The sequence below is a fragment of the Oxyura jamaicensis genome, chromosome 33 (genome assembly GCF_011077185.1).
Source record: "Oxyura jamaicensis isolate SHBP4307 breed ruddy duck chromosome 33, BPBGC_Ojam_1.0, whole genome shotgun sequence".
NCBI lineage: Eukaryota > Metazoa > Chordata > Aves > Anseriformes > Anatidae > Oxyura > Oxyura jamaicensis.
This window is the reverse complement of record NC_048924.1, coordinates 1357996-1375875: the sequence shown is the minus strand read 5'-3', so window position 1 is coordinate 1375875 and position 17880 is coordinate 1357996. Positions and strand designations below refer to the sequence as shown.

Sequence of the window (17880 nt, the reverse complement as noted above, 5' to 3'; positions counted from 1 at the left end):
AGGGCTTAGCCCTGAATTTCTTCTCAGCCTTTTCTAAAGGTGCGTTTGCTTTTATCTGATTTTCTTGGCATTCATCATGGCCTGAGAACATGTTCTGCTCCATGGAGAGGATCAGAGAGAAGTTCATGCATGCAACCCCGAAAGCTGGCCTGCCTTATTTAGCTGGGCAACATTTTAGGGTAAAGCTGTGTGGGAGTTTTATGTGCTAAGCACTCTTTGGATGTCAGCCTAAAAGGGGTTGAGAGAGCTCAGCATCTCTCATGGTTGGGCCCTGGATGCTGGAGAACAGCGGCTGTATGTGATAGTTGGCATCTACCGTGAAATGGAAGAAGTGATGTTGGCTTCTTTTCTCACTTTTTCTCTCTCAGGTTTTTAATTACAGACCTGAGCTCAGAACCGCCAGCTTGTCTGGGCCAGCCCGGCATCGATCTGCTGACCCAACAGAAATCTCAGCTCCGGAGCATCACACTGCCCTGGGATCGCATCCTCATTTAGCCCAAGGCCTGACAGCTCTTTTGGCATTTCCAGAGAGGGGTTGGAGCTAAATTCCTCTTGTTTTCCATGCGGGGCACTAGGAATGAGCAGCAGGAGCTCTGCGTTGCCTGCATTTTGCAGGTCAGTGTAGCTGGGCAAAGAAAGGCACAGCTCTGTCTGTGGGAGCACACAGGGATGCTAACACACAGCACAAGCTGCAGATGTGGAACCAGCCTTTCCAGAAGTTTAGCTCGTGTGCGTGGGATCCATCTTTCCCAACTTTGAAACATCTCTTTGGAGCGTTCCTGCAATGGCATCTTCAGCCAACTGCCTAGAGCCCTTTCGGTCCCATGGAAGGAGGTGCTGGGGGACGATTCATCTGACCCCAAAGTGTCTGTTTCCATCCTTTGATTGGATCTGATGTAGGTGTTTACAGCCGGGCGAAACCAGCCCCACCTTCTGGTCTTGCTCTGTTTGGCTGTGCAGCTTGGAAAGCCTCCCAAAGTAGTTGGGTATTGCTGCTCCGTGACCCCTCTCCAATGCACTTAGCATCCCGTCCCCCCCCGCCCCAGGACTGAACCATGGAGCAGGATAAGGGAAGGCTCTGAGAGACAGAGGGTACCCATGGCAAGTCTTTAAACTGTATTTTAAATACTGTACTTTTAAGTGAATTTCATAAGGACAGATAAGACCCACAGCGTTCACAGTAAGGCTGATTGCAGTTTATTGGAGAAAATTCATAAAACTCAGAACAGTTCAACAGGAGCAGGAGCTTAGAGGAAACAGGCTGGATACATTTTGGCATGTAATTCTCTAACCCTCTTCTTTGTCTCCCTCCCCCTTCCATAAAAAGGTGGAGGGAAGCTAAGAACAAAGGCACTACAACAGATGTTTCCTCGCATTTTTAACCCTTGTGCTGTTATTGTCTCTAGGCTGAGTTCCCTGGCTGGTGGAGGGGTTGATTTGCTGCTGAGACAAGTGGGTTATGTGCACCATATAGCAGCCTGTGGGTTATGTGCTTTTCTGGCTCGAGTTACATGTACTGGGTGGGTGAGGAACTCCTATAAAGAGCCAGCCCCTTTCACTCTGGAAAATGAAGGTTGCATTGTTGGATGTGGGTAGAGCTGGAGAGCCCTGGAGCAGAGAAAGAAGTGACAGCAGAGCAAGAAAGTTGAGAAATGGAGCAACTGCTTCTTGCTGAAAGATGCTTTGTTCTCAGTTCTGCAAGCCCCTGGGAGAGCAAGCCCAACAGCAGGGAGCAGGGTTGATCAGGAGGGAACATAAGAGACTGTGGTCTCGGCGCACCTCCTGGTTTCTATCATGAGCAGGGGAAGGGACTGGTTCTGCTTTCATGTACACGGTTGTAAATCCAAGTCCTGCATCTACTCCGGATTTACACCAGGGCACCAGAGCCAAGGGGACCCGAGGGACGCTGCAAGCTGAGCTCTAACAATGGCACCCATTAATAGGAAGGCTGATTACTCATTGCCAAGCAGTGCTGGGCTTCTGGTCAGCTGGGGGAGAGTATCTGCGAAGGAATTAAGTGGACTCGGAGATGTCTCTCTGCTGATCCAGGAAGTAGCACAGGGAGTATGGTTTCCCCTAATGGGAACGCGATAAGCACGGCTCTTTGGACGCTGTTAATAGCTCTGCGCTGGCAGCAGGAGGTGGTGCTCAACCTCTTCTGCTCCAGGGGAGCTGGGTGCTGCTGTGACTTAGCTCCGATAGCTCTTCTTGGTGGTGGTTTTCAACACAAACCTCATGCTGGAGCTGCTTCCTGCACCAGAGCTGAATCCTGCAGCCAGGCAGCTCCCGCTGCCAGATCTGGCACTGCTGACCCCCAGGCCAAGCCTGCTGTTGAAGCCCGGCCCCAGCGTGGTCCCACCTCCATAGCTGCTCCCAGATGAGACCACAGCTGTGATGAGAAACCACAGGGGAGAAGGTTAGTTTGTTTGGGATAGCACGAGGGCACTTCAGCATCTGCGGTTATGTGTGGATGGTTTTCCTTGCACCGTCTACCGCTGCCCTTATTTCACAGATGTTATTCTTTAACTTTTCTTAAAGTCTAAAACCTTTCACATTCAGAGTTGGCCAGAGAAAAGATGCATCAGGCTCCTTGGCCACTCCAGTCTTGCAAAGAGTTGCCAAACCCATATACTCCATTTCTGTGCTGGTAGCTAATAGCTGAGTAGCTTTCATTGTGTTATCGCCAGGCCCAGGTACATCTAAGGAACAACTTGATGAATACTCAATCTATTCAATCTATTGAGAGCCAGATTACTTACAAATGTTCACTGCACCAACGCCTTCTCCAGCCAGCCTGGAAGAAAGAGAGGACAGAGAAGAAAGGGCTTGTTACTTAGGACAGGTTCAAACAGCAGTTTGGCATCAGTGCCGTTAAATAGCAGAGTGGTCTGGGATACATTCTGATTGCAAAGTGGCACAGACCTGCTTGTGGAGCTGAAACAACATGTACCCCTTGCAGAGATCAAACCCTGAGGGTAATACTCACTTCTTAGGAAACAGCGAGAGTTAAAGTTTAACCACCGCTTAAGGTATCAAACGCAGACTAATGAATGTCCAGTATTAATAAAATCAGTTGAGATATGCTTGCAGTGCATTGAGCTGCAGCTGCTGCAGAAAGGAAGCAAAAATTACTCAGTGCAAAATACTGGGTTTCCAAGGATGGAATTTTCTCATCCCTCTTCTGTGGAACCAGCTAGTGTAAATAAAGGTGGTTGACTTTGCTTATGTCTTCTGCTGGGAAAGCTGCAATGTGTGGGGGTGCAGCCCTCCATAAAGCTCACTGCTCCTGGAATTTTGTAGTACTTCCCTTTCTTGTTGCAAATAAATGTGAAAATATCTCTGGGTTTAGACGTTATTTGGTTTGCAGCGGCACGAGGAGCCACCCACCTGCTCTCCTCGCCCTCCAGCAGCTTCCTGTAGGTCGCGATCTCGATGTCCAGGGCCAGCTTGACGTTCATCAGCTCCTGGTACTCACGCAGCTGCCGGGCCAGGTCTGCCTTGGCCTGTTGCAGGGCATCCTCCAGCTCAGCCAGCTTGGCTTTGGCATCCTTGAGGGCCAGCTCCCCGCGCTGCTCAGCATCTGCGATGGCTGTCTGCAGACTGGCGCACTGCAAGAAGTAGAAGTGTGTCTGGTGACCCCTTGCTGGGTTTGGACCCCAATATCCAGGCATCCTCACAAGGTGGTGGAGGTGTTCCCACGTTTGGAGGGGTGCTGCACACCGTACCTGTTTCCTCACACTGTCAATTTCCGAGTGGAGCCGCTGGACCACGCGTTTCATCTCTGAGATCTCCACCTTGGTGTTGTGCAGGTCAGCCCCGTGCTGGCCAGCAGTGAGCTGCAGTTCTTCGTACTGAGAAGGGCAGGGACATGAGACACCAACGATAAGTCATTGAACTCATTGGTAGGGGCTGGCCCTGCTCTGATCCTCTCTCAACTGGGTCTTCTGTCTCTTTCTGTACTCAGTAAAAGCTCATCCTCATGAACTTTAGCATATTGCCTTCCTCCCTCCATCTCTCCTTGTTCTCCTCTCTATCTCCTTCTCAAAATGGCATGTACCAAAAACTCAAAATCTTATCCAAATCAACTTGATTTTGCACCCTACTCCACAGTTCTACCTGCTTGCACTCTCCCATGTAAAATAGCCTTTCGGAAATGCTAAGCAATAATTTTCTAGCTCACCTGATTCATTTTCACATCCTCACCTTGCTCTGGTACCAGGACTCAGCCTCTGCCCGGCTCCGGTTGGCAATGTCCTCATACTGCGCCTTGACCTCTGTGATGATGCTGTCCAGGTCCAGGCTCCGGTTGTTGTCCATGGAAAGGACCACGGAGGTGTCGGAGATTTGTGACTGCATCTGAGACAGCTCCTGTAAGTCCAACAACATTTGCGTTCAGGCCCAAATATTGACCCCAGTGCTTGTCCTAGAGATTACGCATAGTAGAGTGGTAGGGGTGGGAGGGAACTGCAGCTCTGAATATCTCTTTTGGACCCGTTTGATCCTGTTGGTAGCAGGAAAATGGAGAAATACCAGAAAAAGGAAATCTGACAAAGTCTTACTGCTTCGTAGAGAGCTCGCAGGAAGTTAATCTCATCCGTCAGTGCATCCACCCTGGTTCCCAGGTCCACCTTGCTCATGTAGGCAGCGTCTGCGTCCTGGAACCATGACAATGGAGATGGAAAACCACACCTTGCCTACCTGCTTCCTTGCACAAAGACCGGTTGTCATTTCATGCAAACCTCAGGAGACAAACCAGGACTGGGAGGTTCTTGACCTCTGTGACTTTAAACAGAGCCAAGAACAAACTGATCAAACTGATTTCTTCCCTCCGCTATTTTTTCTTTTTTTTTTCATTCTACATTTCCTTTGAGAATGGGGACATCCATAGGCCTAAGCAGTTTCTGACATATCAGAAGCCACTGGATTTCCCATCCTTTGCCTGTGAAAAGGGGCAGAGCATCCCGCAGTGACTGCAAGGTATGGATGACCCAGGTTTGATCTTGTTTCTTGGGGATCACAGCTCACAAGGATTTTGGATGAGGGGCCTGAAACAAGAATGAGCTATTGCCAAGGACTGACACACTGGCACAATTGGGTGTTTCATCTTCAAGGAGGGATGACTACACATTTGCTAAGTGCTTTGCCCAGCTTGGCATTGCCGGATAAAAAGGGTCATTTGCATTCAAATGCATTTTGTCTTTAAAAAGTGTGTCCCTTCTTTGTTGTTGGCCTCACCTTCTTGAGCAACATGAAGTCGTTCTCTGCAGTCGTGCGCTTGTTGATCTCCTCCTCGTACCTGTTGGAAGGGAAGACGAGCATTGCTTTACAGCTCCCAACCTCCCTGTCTGCCACAGGGGTATGGAAATCTCTCCTCCACCCATCCATGTAGGGGTGGAGAGAATAAAGAGTCTGTTCCTAGGGACCTTTAGAGCCCGTGCGTAGATCTTGGGAGAAGACAACATAAATAGCTACCTAGTAATGCACATGTGTCCTTGCTATGTCAGTGCATATATTATGTCTATTATTATATATATATCACAGATTGTGATAGAAAGACAGCACCCCTGGGCTAGGTGGTGGAAGGAGGCCATCTAGAAAAGCTGCAGGCCTTCATTAAAGGCACGCTTTATCCTCCCCAACGTTTTTGCTGTGAATGGGAGCCTTGTACTCCCCAAATTTTCTCAGGCCGGGAGGGCTGGGTGGAGCTGGAGCTGAGCTCACCGCCGCCGCGCCTGCCTTAGTCAGAAGAGCCGCGATCTTCGACGCCAGCTCCCGCGGTGGCTTCAGGAGGTCCAGGGACAGCTGGGGTGCAGAGAGCCGAGGTCGGGATCGGGGGATCTCCGAGAGCAGCTCCCATGGTGGCTTCGGGAGGGCTGGGGACGGCCAAGAGCCGAGGTTGGGCTCGGCAGTGCCGTGCGTCCCGCTCCTGGGGAAGGACAAGAACTGGCGCTGGCTGTGGAGCAGTGCCCAGCTCAAACGAAGTGAATTAGGTGCGGGAGATGAAAGGCAGGAGTTCAAAGGAAGGAGTCTGTGCAGCTCATAAAAACATTAGCCTTTCATGACCCTTTCGCTGGGGAAGGGCTTCAGATTTCTTCTCAGGAACGTCCAACACTTAATCATTGCCATTAAGTGCTATCCTCTGTATAGATTCGTGGGTCTCTAAGCTCTTAGCCATGTTGAAGAAGAAAATTAATTTGGCATATGTCTAATTTCTAATTACTGAATCGATTAATAATGACTCAGAAGAGCAAAGCATTAGAAAGAATACTTTAGGATCCACAAAGTGTAAAAAATAAAAAAATAAATTTACAGGCAAGGAGAACAAATTCCTAACAAATTTGTTTTTTTGCTAGGGGACAGAAGCAGTGACGTCCCCCTGGTAGGTGCAGGTGTTGTTGCCACAATGCAAGGTGATGATGACCTCAGCTAAGTGCTGAGCTGCATGATGTAATTGAGCTTTTGCCCAGAGATTCCCTGATCTGGAGCCAGAAGGAATATTTGCCACTTTATGTCAGATGCAGGTAGAACATGAAAGCCTGAGCCTCTTCCAAGATGTGTCCTTTACTTTTCAAAGGATTTGTCTGAAGCCATGGTGAGCACAAAGATCTTCTCTCATCTGAGCAATCTCTGCTGCTGCTTTGCTGCTGCAGACTGTGCTAGTGTTAGGCATTGCTTTTCAAAGTTTGACATTGTTTTCACTGTGGTCCTGAGAGGAGAATAGAAGGAGGAAACTCCCTGACCCAGGTAATGAACAGCAATATCACGCTTATGGCAGGGATTCATCCCTACTCAGCTACCTGGAAATTGGACATTTTGGGTTTTCCTTCCATAGCTGATGGAAGAAGTTGCTTATCCCATCCTAAACTGTATTCACCCATCCAGCTGGCTAATTTCTAGCAGATTCTGAGGTCTTGAATGGCCAAACTGACACAGGGCAGAATTTTTCTCTGCTAAACATTTCATTTCTGAAGTCACAGGGAACCATGAAAGGCCTGAAAGTAGACCGTGCTGGATGATTTCTCTGCCCCAAGGCAGTCGTTTCTGTTCCAATGCTTGTTTTAGGCTAGAGGCACTGTTGGTAAAGGTGGCAGAAAGTGTCAGACGCGTGATCTCCTGAGAAAGGCAGAGCAGAGGGTTTTTGGCAGAATGCGCGTGTCCTTGTTTTGAATTGCAGCCTGCTCCTACCTCTGCCTCTCGTTTTTCTGGTTCCAGATTGACAATTTAAGCTCCTTACTTATTCACATCCATTAAGCAGTGTATCCCTTGTGGGCATGGTAGCAGACACTAAGGCTTGATAGATGTTTTTCCAAAGTGCAAAGAGTGGACGAGAAGGAACACCTCCTCCTAACAGCCTGAAGAGTTAATGAGCTGAGCTGAATCCCTCGGCAGAGACTTCAGTGACTTCCATGGGGTGGAAATTAACTCCTGGCTTTCAGGAGTGCTAGAACTACCCAGTACATCCATATTAATTAGCATTATTATTATTTTTTTAATAAAAGGGAGACAAAGAAACAATTAAGCACACACTTTAACTTGATCTTTCCTTTAAGGAGATTTTCTCTCCTGGAAAGGAACTCACATCAATAAGAAATGTGAGTGTTCAGAGTGCTTGTATATTAAAAAAAAAAAACATGTCATGTAATGCTTAGAGTGCTGCTGCTGCTATTTATATGCAGCTAAAGTGAGGGGAACCAAGTCATGTTGGTCCTTTCTGAGGTTTCACAGTTTTTGGTTGCCTTGGGTCTTTTAGCTCATCCAGAAAGAGGACAGAATGAAGAAAAATTGGATGGGTTTCTTTCTTTTGTGTGTGTATTGCTTACCTGATCTTGAAGTCTTCAACAGCATCCTGCATAGCCTTCAGCTCAGAGCTGAGCCGCAGCCTGTCCCCTCCTAGAGCCTCAAGGTGTCTCCTCATGTTGCTGATGTACACTTCAAACATAGGCTCAATGTTATTTTTCACAACTTTTTGGTCTTTCAGGAGGCTCCATTTGGTTTCCAGTACCTTGTTTTGTTGCTCCAGGAACCGCACCTGAAACCCATCAGAGCAGTTTAAAGCATTCAGAGCCATTAGCTTAAAAACTGCCTCACTTTTCATGAGAAGTGAGCTTTAATGCAAGGGGTTTTGTTGTTGTTTCAATTCTATTTAATGTAATTTAAAGTGGGCTTTAGATAGTGATATCACTGACAGGAAAACATGGAAACCAGGAACAGTACTCAGCTGCAAAGAAACCTGCAAATACAGTGTGCTCCATATCCAGACCATCTACAGGCTCTGACAGAGTGACATTATGTTTACAGAGGTAGTGAGCTGAACAAATTCCTGAGCACTAAGACTTAGAATTGAGGGTTTAGAAGCTACCTTATAACATCGAGAGCAATCCTGATCCCACTATACTTGCAATGACAAACATGCCAGGCTGGATGAAGTGAAACATGTCTTACCTTGTCAATGAAGGAGGCAAATTTGTTGTTGAGGGATTTGATCTGGTCCTTCTCCTCCTGACGCACTCTCTGCATGTTGGTGTCAATCTCCAAGTTAAGAGGTGCCAGGAGGTTTTGGTTGACTGTGACCCCTTGAATACCTCCAGGGCCGCATCCTCCTCCAAACCCAAACCCAGCTCCGCCAGCCCTGTAAGCAAACCCCCCATGACCTAACCCGTAACTGTATCCTGGTCTAGCAGAGCAATACCCTCCGCTCATGGAAATCCTCTTGCTTCTCCCTAAGTTGTGAAGGCTCCTGCTGCCAAATCCACCGCTGATCTGTCCTATGCCTCCACCACTGCTGCAGGACATGGACATGGAGCTGAAGCTGCTTCGGTTTACAGGCATAGTGACAGAAGCAGCACTGAAATCCTTAGCAAGTCCTCCTGACCTAGTGCCAACTGACTTTGGTGCAATTGTTTGCTGGTGGCAAGAGCAGAGGATGATGAGGTGAGATGGCAGATGGACAGAGATCTTCCAGAGTTGTGATGTGGAGTACCCCCTGCCTTATATCCTTTTGGAGAGGGCTGCAGCCCAGTTGACTGAGCTAATCAGCTTGGTATGCTGGCACGTGGCCACCTTTCCCAGCCCGTTAATCACCTGGCTCACTAAGCAACAGGTTGGCAACCTTCAGGCTCATAAAACTAACTGAAATTTCTAACCTGTGTTTTTCAGAGTGGTGATTACTGGTGGGAAGATATGTATGTATGTATATATATATATATATATATATAATATATCTGTGTGTCTGAAAGTTCCCTTTGAGCTTGCTTTTAGCTTGGTGTCAGTGACCATTTAGTTTAAAGTCGATGGGACTGAATTTTCCACAAGAGGGAAAGTAGAGATGTTGAAAATGCCAATTTGATGCGCTTCACTAAAGAAAATCTGAATTTACTCCTCAGTTGCTCCTGGGGTAGGAGTGACCTGTCTTGACCTAGGCAAGGAGAAGTTAGATGTCTCGGTCTGTGCTCCTCAGCTTTGCAAGCAAGACTTCGTCTGCACACTGGTACTTCTGATAAAGATGATAATTTGGGAAGCACCTGTGCCATTCTGTTAGCCACAGGGGGAGCCTGGATGCTTTGCTTAGCCAAAAGGCTGAATGATGACATAGCTGAAAGCAGATGGTCCCCCAGAGAGAGAACAGGCTGCCATGTGAAACTCCAGGCCATCAGATACCTGTTTGCTGTTGGATAGCAGTGGAATAGCCTCCAGCAAGCCAAATACCTGTTCTGCTGGTGTCAGGAGAAATATGGTCCAGAGATGCCAAAGAAAAATGGGCAGGTGTTAACAAGGACAAGCCATTTCCTTTCAGGTAGTGTGTTACTGTGCTTAGATCTGGAGGATTAATGAAAAGCAGGATTTATTGTATCGCCTTCTCTTTAGGCTAGGAGTCGGCGTGCCCTTAATGTGCGTCACGTTTACCTCTAGCGCTTTAGTCACTCAGCAGGGTTGTGTCAGAGACTGAACCAGCACAATCTGCTGCGGTAACCTCGGGACAAGGGTTGTTCCTTAATATGGGCTCTGGTGCTTTTGTAGTTAGCCTCTCATTTCTGCTCTTCAGGAGAGGGGAACTAAACCTTCCTTACTCTCAGGGTCTAACACATCTTCAGCCTATGTCTAAGAACTTGATTCTTCCTAACGAGGTTGAGTTTGGAGGTTTTAAGGGTCTTTTCCATTTCAAATTACGGTAATGTCAATGATGGCATTTTATTAAATCCTACAGCTATTGTGTGTACAGAACTCAAGAGCTGAACTACTTGCTTGATGGGGAAAACATGGCTTTATATCCCTATATGACTTATAACATAAAACCTTGAAAGATTACAGGGGTTTGGATGTGATCAAGGTGGCCTGAAACTGCTGAGATGCTGTAATGGAGAAATGAAGATAGAGAACATCTTCACTAGTGCCTGGTAAGGAAGGCAGATATTTTCCTTTTTCATGGTGGGTACTGATGCCAAAAAATCTTGTTCATGCAAATGGGAATGGAACATCACATTCCTTGTTCCTCTGAGATATAAGTGGTACCCGTGGAGTTATACAGAGGGCAGAGGAAGGAAAGGTCTCATCTGTTGTGTGACTTGTGTTTTCCTCAGCTCAGCTCTGCTCTGTCAGGTGCTTTTTCCCCTGTGGCACTATGAAGTGATTGAAATTGAAAGGAGAATGCAACAGAATGAATTTCACGTGCCTTTTATTAGACAAATTCTGGGAAATGAGGCTTTCAGAGAGTCAAAGAACAAACAGGAGCATGACATGTTTTATATAAATAAGGACAGACAGCTTTGACTTCCAAACCTTTTGCAAGTAACAGAGTAAAGATTGCACACAACATGAGAGGAAGCTTTGCACACACGGGCTAGCAGTGGTGATGTCTGACTTTAGTAGCATCTCTTGCTTGAAGAGGTGGTGGAGACGTACTTCATGCTGGAACTGCTTCCACCGACCACGCATGACCCGGCCATGCCGTGTCCACTTCCAGAGCCGAAGCCCATTCCTCCAGCACAGACCCCACCTCCAATACCGCTGCTACCCCCAAAGCTGTGAGAGTTTCCACTTCCATATCCCGATCCTACAGTGGTTCTGGTCACAGCTGCAAGAGGAAAGCACCCTTGTCAGAGGCATCCACAAACAGTGACCCCTGAGTGGCAGGCAGACCAATGTAAAGGTCACAAAACCGTCTTTAAAAGTTACTTACAGATATTCACTGCACCAGCACCTTCTCCAGAGAGCCTATTTGGGAGAAAAGGGAGACAGTAAGCATTGAAGGGGAGCCCATGAACAGGAGCTGGTTGAAAAAGCAGCAGAACTTCTTTGAAATGTTTTTGGTGGAAGTTGCAAAGTTTGCACAAAAAGCTGCCGTATTCCTGAACGGCTCATCTTCTTGAGCAATTGATTGTCTCTAAACAGGTTCTGAGCCCTCTGAACGTGGGAAGCCCAGGGGCCTTTTCTAAACCTGACAAGGGTCTGTGACCCCATTGCACTGCTGGAAACTGGAAAAAATTGCACCCACCTGCACTCCTCGCCCTCCAGCAGCTTCCTGTAGGTCGCGATCTCGATGTCCAGGGCCAGCTTGACGTTCATCAGCTCCTGGTACTCACGCAGCTGCCGGGCCAGGTCTGCCTTGGCCTGTTGCAGGGCTGCCTCCAGCTCAGCCAGCTTGGCTTTGGCATCCTTGATGGCCAGCTCGCCGCGCTGCTCGGCGTCCGCGATGGCTGTCTGCAGACTGGCGCACTATGGGGGACAAACAGTGGTTGAATTTCCCATCCAGGGCATAGACCTGTCCTTTGTACCCTGGAGTCATGATGGCTGGCCTAGATGCATAAGATGCTGAATTATCACGTAGGGCTTCTTAACGATCACTGACTTGATCCATGTTCTGGGCCAGGTCACAGCCTGGATTTAATCTAATTCCACACCCATTTGTATCTCTTCAGGTTTATTAATATTGTCACTCTGTGAAGTTACTGCACTGAGATAAATCCTGTCATATTCACTCCCAATCCAGTAGAACTCACTGAGATTCATTTTTTTTTATTCTCTGGATTTGGCTGGGCAGCCAAGAGTAGGCCACAGTAAACGTCAAGTCTTTGCATTTTTTCTGCCCTTTACCTGTTTCTTCACGCTGTCGATTTCAGACCGCAGCCTCTGGACGTGGCGGTTGAGCTCGGAGATCTCCTGCTTGGTGTTGCGGAGGTCGTCCCCGTGCCTGCCGGCGGTAGCCTGCAGCTCCTCGTACTGTCATGGAGAGAGGAACAACCGGTCAAGGAAAAACCCATCGGTTTGGTGCGAAGCAGCATGGGGGAATGTGGGTGTTTGTGCTCAAAGTATGCATCTGTTCGCAATCCCAAATTAGCACTTAAAGCTTTGTAGGATTTTTAAATCTGAAGGATCTGGGGCAGGGGGCATGGTTTGCCCAGAAGCCTTCCTGGGCACTCACCCTGGACTGGTACCAAGACTCGGCCTCCACTCGGCTCCTGTTGGCGATGTCCTCGTACTGAGCTTTGACCTCCGCGATGATGCTGTCCATGTCCAGGCTGCGGTTGTTGTCCATGGTCAGGATGACAGAGGTGTCGGAGATCTGGGTCTGCATCTGAGACAGCTCCTGCAGAGGCAGCGGGCATTTGGGTGAGTCGCAGGCGTGAGGCTCTTCCCCTCTTAAGGAGCAGAAACGCTCCAAGCAGAGGGTAGAGCTGGGTGCCCAAAGGGATTTTTCCAAGGAACTTTCAGGAAGGTTTAATACAGCAGGTGAAATGGAAAAAGCATTGAATTTTTAGTGCAACAGAGTAAAACAATGATCTGTCCTGAGCTTCTGAGGTGGGAAAGAGGAGCAAGGGCATTAGAAACTAGAAGGGCATGAATATGGGTGCTTACTGCTTCATAAAGGGCTCTGAGGAAATTTATCTCCTCCACGAGGGAGTCCAACCTGGCTTGCAGCTCGGTCTTGTTCATGTAGGCAGCATCCACCTCCTAGGAAAGGAAACAGCACAAAAATGAAGCAGTTTTCAGAAAAGCTGCAGAATGTGTTTCTTGCTGTGGTCATGCAGACAGCACGCGGGCCTGGGAGGTGCAGCATGCATGCACCCACCTTCTTCAGGATCACAAATTCGTTCTCGACAGCTGTGCGCTTGTTGATCTCTTCTTCATATCTGCAGGATGGAAATGGAGGGTTGGTCTAGGCTTATGCAGAAGTCATTTTGTTAATAGCTTGTTTTTATATGTGCAGTTTTGTACCTTGGTCTCTTAGCTCTGTGGCTTTTTGCCTCTGCCCTTCAGCCACGAGGCACTGAGATTTTCTATGTCGCATATGCAAACTTAATCTTGGGCCTTTTTCAGAAGATTATATTAACAAAAAAAGGCCTTCTTTCCTTGTCTGACTGCATTGGTGCAACAGAGAGCTGTCATCTGTCACAGCCCACTTGCCTGCCGGGCAGACCACAAATGAACAGACTTACTTGTTCTTGAAGTCCTCAGCAAGGCTTTGCACCTTGTTCAGTTCACCTCCCAGGTTCTCTCTGTCCGCCAGCAAGCTGTTCAGCTGTCTCCTGAGGTTGCTGATGTAGGTCTCGAAGAGGGGCTCAATGTTGTTTCTAACAGTTTTGTTCCCCTGTTCTTGCAGAATGGCCCACTTGGTCTCCAAGACCTTGTTTTGTTGCTCAAGGAATCGGACCTGAAAAAAGAAAACAGATATTTCAGAAACAGTGGCTTCAGGATGGTCTCTGTAAGAGAGGTGAGGTACCATCCTGCTGAAAGGGGGGTGCTCTCAGCCTGTGGGAAACAGCTGTCACTTCATACTCACAGCTTGGGCAATAGCATAGGGATTGCTAGAAGACAAATAGACGGAAGCAAGTATTACAAATCTGATGTTAACATTCCTGACTATATGGCAAGCTCTGCTTCTTTACATCCTATATCACCATTTTCCCTCTGCTGGCTGGTCTTCTCTCAGCACAAATGTGTGGGACAAACGGTCTCAAACCCAGCTCCCCTCATGTTTTATTCCCTGGCTGCTGCTGTTAGATATGGCAGTGCATGAGGAGTAAAATTGCTGATAAAGATAGAATTTGCCCTTATTTGTGCTTTTCCACTGAAGAATCAGCACAGCATATCCACTAAATCTCATGTCTCACCTTGTCGATGAAGGAGGCAAATTTGTTGTTGAGGGTTTGGATCTGTTCCTTCTCACCCTTACGGATGTTCTGGATGTTGGGGTCAATCTCCAGTTTGAGAGGTTTCAGAAGGCTCTGGTTGACGGAGACTTCATGGATGCCCCCAGTCGGAACAGCAGGGAATCCAGGGCCACCCATGCCACCACCAAACCCAAAGGCACCACCATCTGCGCCACCAAAACCATAGGAAATCCCAGTGCCAGCACCAAAACCTGCAGGTCCATAGAAGCCACCACCCCTTCCAGCCACGGAGATCCTCTTGCATCCGCCGACATTGTAGAGGCTCCTGCTTCCAAAACCTCCACCAAATCTTCCATACCCAGCAGCAGTGCCGCAGCTTCCACCTTGGGAAGTTGAACGTGAGATGAAGCTGGTGCTGCAGGCATTCGGGATGAAGGCAGAAGCAGCACTGAACCCAGTTTTGCACTGATTCCTTGCAACACACTGGCGAGACATGGCAGCTGATGTGAGCAGGGCGAGAGCAATAGGGAGAATAAAGCAGTGAGGAAGTGGATGAGGGAGGGAAGGTGAAGTTGTGCTCCCCAGGCTCAGGCTGGCCCTTTTATACCCTTACAAGCAGGGGATGGGTCTGGTGTGGTGCTCGTCTTACTGATTAACCGGCACGCCTAGCAGCAATGCGAACGGTGAGTTCATTGTGAGCACACGCACCTACGAATCACTTGGAAAGTTGCAGGAGTTGCATTTTTTTTGTGACAGTCATGGTCTGGCTGTTGAAATATCTGTGAAAATGCTAAATGCTGCCTGCTCAACTTTTGTTCGTGGCCATCCATTTCCCACTCCCTCCTTTCACCTCTGCAGTAGATTGGGCAAGTGCTCACTCATCTGTATTTCATGGATGAATCGATCCCTTTCTTGCGTAAAAGCACATTTTATCATTTTACAGTGGTCTGAGGTCTGAGAAATCTGTTATTATGGGTATGTGTTTCCTGTTGCTGTGGTTCTTAGTAAACCCCCAGCAGGGCATCAGAACCTCAGGCCCCAACTTGTTGGAAATTCTGGACTCCTGTTCTCATGGCCAAACGAGGCATTTGAACCAGAGCTGATACAAGAGGGAGAAAGAGGTGATGGAGGGAAGCCAGGGGAGTGATGGGGCATTAGTGGAAATCTTGGACCATCAGCTATCAAAAACCAGCTGGGCAATGTGAAAGAAATGAAAGGTAGTTTCATGAATGGTATTTTCGGACCTTTTCTTTCTGTGAAAAGTGTCTACGTTTCATCCTGATTCAGACTGACAAGTGATGAAATATCAGAATATGACTTGGGAGGGAGTTACCACTGGCTGTGATGGCACAAAACCTGAGCTGGCAATTTCTCAGGGCTTCACCTTTGTGGATTGTGTGCCATTTCCTGACTCATGGGGTGGCCTTGTCTCTACCCAGTGGGAAGCCTAGGAACAGGCTTCTCTCCCTACATCTGTTGTCTTCCTTTTTCAATAACTCTTACTCACAAGGAAATTGAGTGCCTAGGATTTGGGCTTGTAGCATTGTTCACAGTCAACTCCCTCTACTCTTACGCTGTGCAGCTTCCAGGAGATGTCAAATGGTGCGTTTCTCCAGAGAGGGATGGACAAGCTGTCTTGACTTGCCCTATGCATGCTGTGTTGTAGCACTGTATGCGTGGGAAGTTGTCCCGGAGAAGGTGGGACACTCAGAAGTGACTCCCACTATCTTGTCTGGATGCCCACAACTTTCCAGGGATGGACATGCTTCTCTTGAGCCCGGCGGCCCCAGGAGTTTGCCAAGGTGCCCATGCCCAAGCTGAACATCAGAGGAGCAGCACACCTGCAGAGCATTGCTGGGAAGCCGTAGCCTTTTCTAGCCATTAAAAAGACACATGCAGGCTCTGGGATGGAAGCAGGTGTTCTCAGATGCATCTTTCAAGTGCACGTTCGTGCTTGCCATTTCACACTTGGAGGCTGGGCAGTCAGGTGAGTTTGGCCAGAAGGTCCACTGAGGGTGATTTGTGGATGCCTGTCATCTCTTTTTGCCTTTCAGCCATGCTTTTCTTTTTTTTTTTTTTTTTTTTTTTTTCACATTTTTCTTCCCTATTCTTCTAATGTTTCCCTTACACACCCTGGAATGAAGCTAAAATAACTGTCCTGGGAGTGTTTTGGCTACTGTGAGTTACAACACACAGCAGTTTTTAAGACAGTCACAGTCCTCAGGAGCTTCTGAGAGGAGCTTCTGTGACTAAGCCACCGATCACGTCTGTCCTGAAGAACTCTGTCAAAACGTTATGGGTAGCAATTAGCAATCAGGGTATTGTGAGGCAGAGTTCCCTCCGCGCATTGCAAATACGAGCCCCTGAGTGCAAGCACCATTCCTGGCGTTATGACTAAGGTTTTAATCTGGGCTGCACTCATATTAATGAGGGCTGTCCTCCCCTGCTGGAATACAGCCCCAGGTCATCTCTGCGTCTATTTGGCAGGTCCTGCTGGAGGGGAAACAGGAGGTTACGTACCTGGAGATCAGAGCCTTGGCAGAGCCAGCTGTCCCTGGCCAGGAAGGACAGCTTGGCTATGTACCCAGAAATGAGAACCTTTGCCTTTTTTTCTTTATTTTTTCGGGGGGGGGGGTATCTTGCTCAAAAAAGGATGCCTGGGGAGAATGAATCCTGGCCTCAGCCTTTCCCATGCTAGGTGAAGAGTTTTGTAATCTCTGCGTTATGACCCGGGTGGTGATGCAATGGATGGCATCCACCTGATGTGCCTGTTGGCTATGTACATTGCATCCTGTTCGGTTAGGGAGAGTGTTTGGGCAGCAGTGAGGAAGACCATTACTAAGCCTTGCCCAAGCTGCTGTTTGGAGGGAGGAGCTTGCTCCTTCCCAGGAAGGAGTATTTAGCGGAAAGAAATGCCTGGAGAGGTGGTTGGAGCAGGAGCGGAGAGCTGCAGCGGACCCATAACCAACCTGCAAGTTGTTGGGAAGGAGATTTCCTGGAGGATATGGAGAGGAACGTGCTGTGTTCAGAGCATCCTAGAAAATTATGGGAAACTGCTGGTCTTGAAGGAAAACCAGAATACAGTCTGTCATTCAGGGACTGCTGGTTCTCCTCTATTAACCCATCACTGAGTATTTTCCTAATACCTCTCTGCACGTTTCCTGAACTTACTGAAATACACAGGGGGTTGGGACTCTTTTTTTGTCACACATTTTTTCAACGCATCTTCCAGCAGTAGATCTGTCAGTCCTTTGTAGCTTTCAGCCAAATAATGCCCTGCTTTTACTTCTCAGTTAATCTCTTCTGACTAGTCACAGAACCACATCTAAATTGGATCTTGAAGGGTTGTTTGGTCTGGAGAAGAGGAAGCTCGGGGAGACCTTATTGCTCCCTACAACTCCCTGAAAAGAAGCTGTGGGGAGCTGGGGGTTGGCCTCTTCTTGCGGATAACTAGAGATAGGACTAGAGGGAATGGCCTCAAGTTGTGCCAGGGGAGGTTCAGGTTGGAAATGAGGAGACATTTCTTCTCAGAACGAGCAGTCAGCCACTGGGACGGGTTGCCCAGAGAGGTGGTGGAGTCACCATCCCTGGGGGTGTTCAAGGAAAGGTTGGACATGGTGCCTAGGGACATGGTTTAGTGGGTGACATTGGTGGTAGGGGGATGGTTGGACTAGATGATCTTGGAGGTCTTTTCCAACCTTAATGATTCTATGATTCTCTGACTTGCTACTTCTGACAGATATCCTGATTTTCTCTTTCTTTTTCTTTCTTT

General features: G+C 48.1%; 2 protein-coding genes and 1 long non-coding RNA gene across 3 annotated transcripts in view; 1 reads left to right on the top strand and 2 right to left on the bottom strand.

Moving 5' to 3' along the window:
- Positions 1–2751: 2751 nt before the first annotated feature.
- LOC118155547 (keratin, type II cytoskeletal 6A-like) lies at positions 2752–8972 on the bottom strand. The gene is made up of 8 exons (XM_035308872.1): positions 8443–8972; positions 7821–8029; positions 5236–5296; positions 4560–4655; positions 4204–4368; positions 3726–3851; positions 3388–3608; positions 2752–2794 (listed from the first exon to the last, which is right to left on the bottom strand). Exons 1-8 carry the CDS (start codon positions 8827–8829, stop codon positions 2752–2754), a joined length of 1308 nt encoding a protein of 435 aa, XP_035164763.1. The 5' UTR covers positions 8830–8972.
- Positions 8973–10808: 1836 nt separating this feature from the next.
- LOC118155555 (keratin, type II cytoskeletal 5-like) lies at positions 10809–14608 on the bottom strand. The gene is made up of 9 exons (XM_035308880.1): positions 14109–14608; positions 13434–13648; positions 13067–13127; positions 12853–12948; positions 12419–12583; positions 12091–12216; positions 11492–11712; positions 11177–11211; positions 10809–11071 (listed from the first exon to the last, which is right to left on the bottom strand). The coding sequence occupies exons 1-9, from the start codon at positions 14601–14603 to the stop codon at positions 10860–10862; spliced, it is 1626 nt and encodes a 541-aa protein (XP_035164771.1). The 5' UTR covers positions 14604–14608; the 3' UTR covers positions 10809–10859.
- Positions 14222–17880, top strand: part of LOC118155560 — a 25296-nt gene continuing 21637 nt past the window's right edge. The window contains exon 1 of the long non-coding RNA XR_004745912.1: positions 14222–14791. This is a non-coding gene — a long non-coding RNA (uncharacterized LOC118155560). The remainder of the gene's footprint in view (positions 14792–17880) is intronic.

Coding starts and splice junctions, on each gene's coding strand:
- LOC118155547 (XM_035308872.1), bottom strand. CDS start 8,829: ATGCCTGTAAACCGAAGCAGCTTCAGCTCCATGTCCATGTCCTGCAGC. Junction 8,030..8,442: donor TTGCCTCCTTCATTGACAAG/GTAAGACATGTT, acceptor GATGGGTTTCAG/GTGCGGTTCCTGGAGCAACA. Junction 3,609..3,725: donor TTGACAGTGTGAGGAAACAG/GTACGGTGTGCA, acceptor TACTTCTTGCAG/TGCGCCAGTCTGCAGACAGC.
- LOC118155555 (XM_035308880.1), bottom strand. CDS start 14,603: ATGTCTCGCCAGTGTGTTGCAAGGAATCAGTGCAAAACTGGGTTCAGT. Junction 11,212..11,491: donor CTGGAGGGCGAGGAGTGCAG/GTGGGTGCAATT, acceptor TCTCCCAAATAG/GCTCTCTGGAGAAGGTGCTG. Junction 11,072..11,176: donor TGCTGGTGCAGTGAATATCT/GTAAGTAACTTT, acceptor TTCCTCTTGCAG/CTGTGACCAGAACCACTGTA.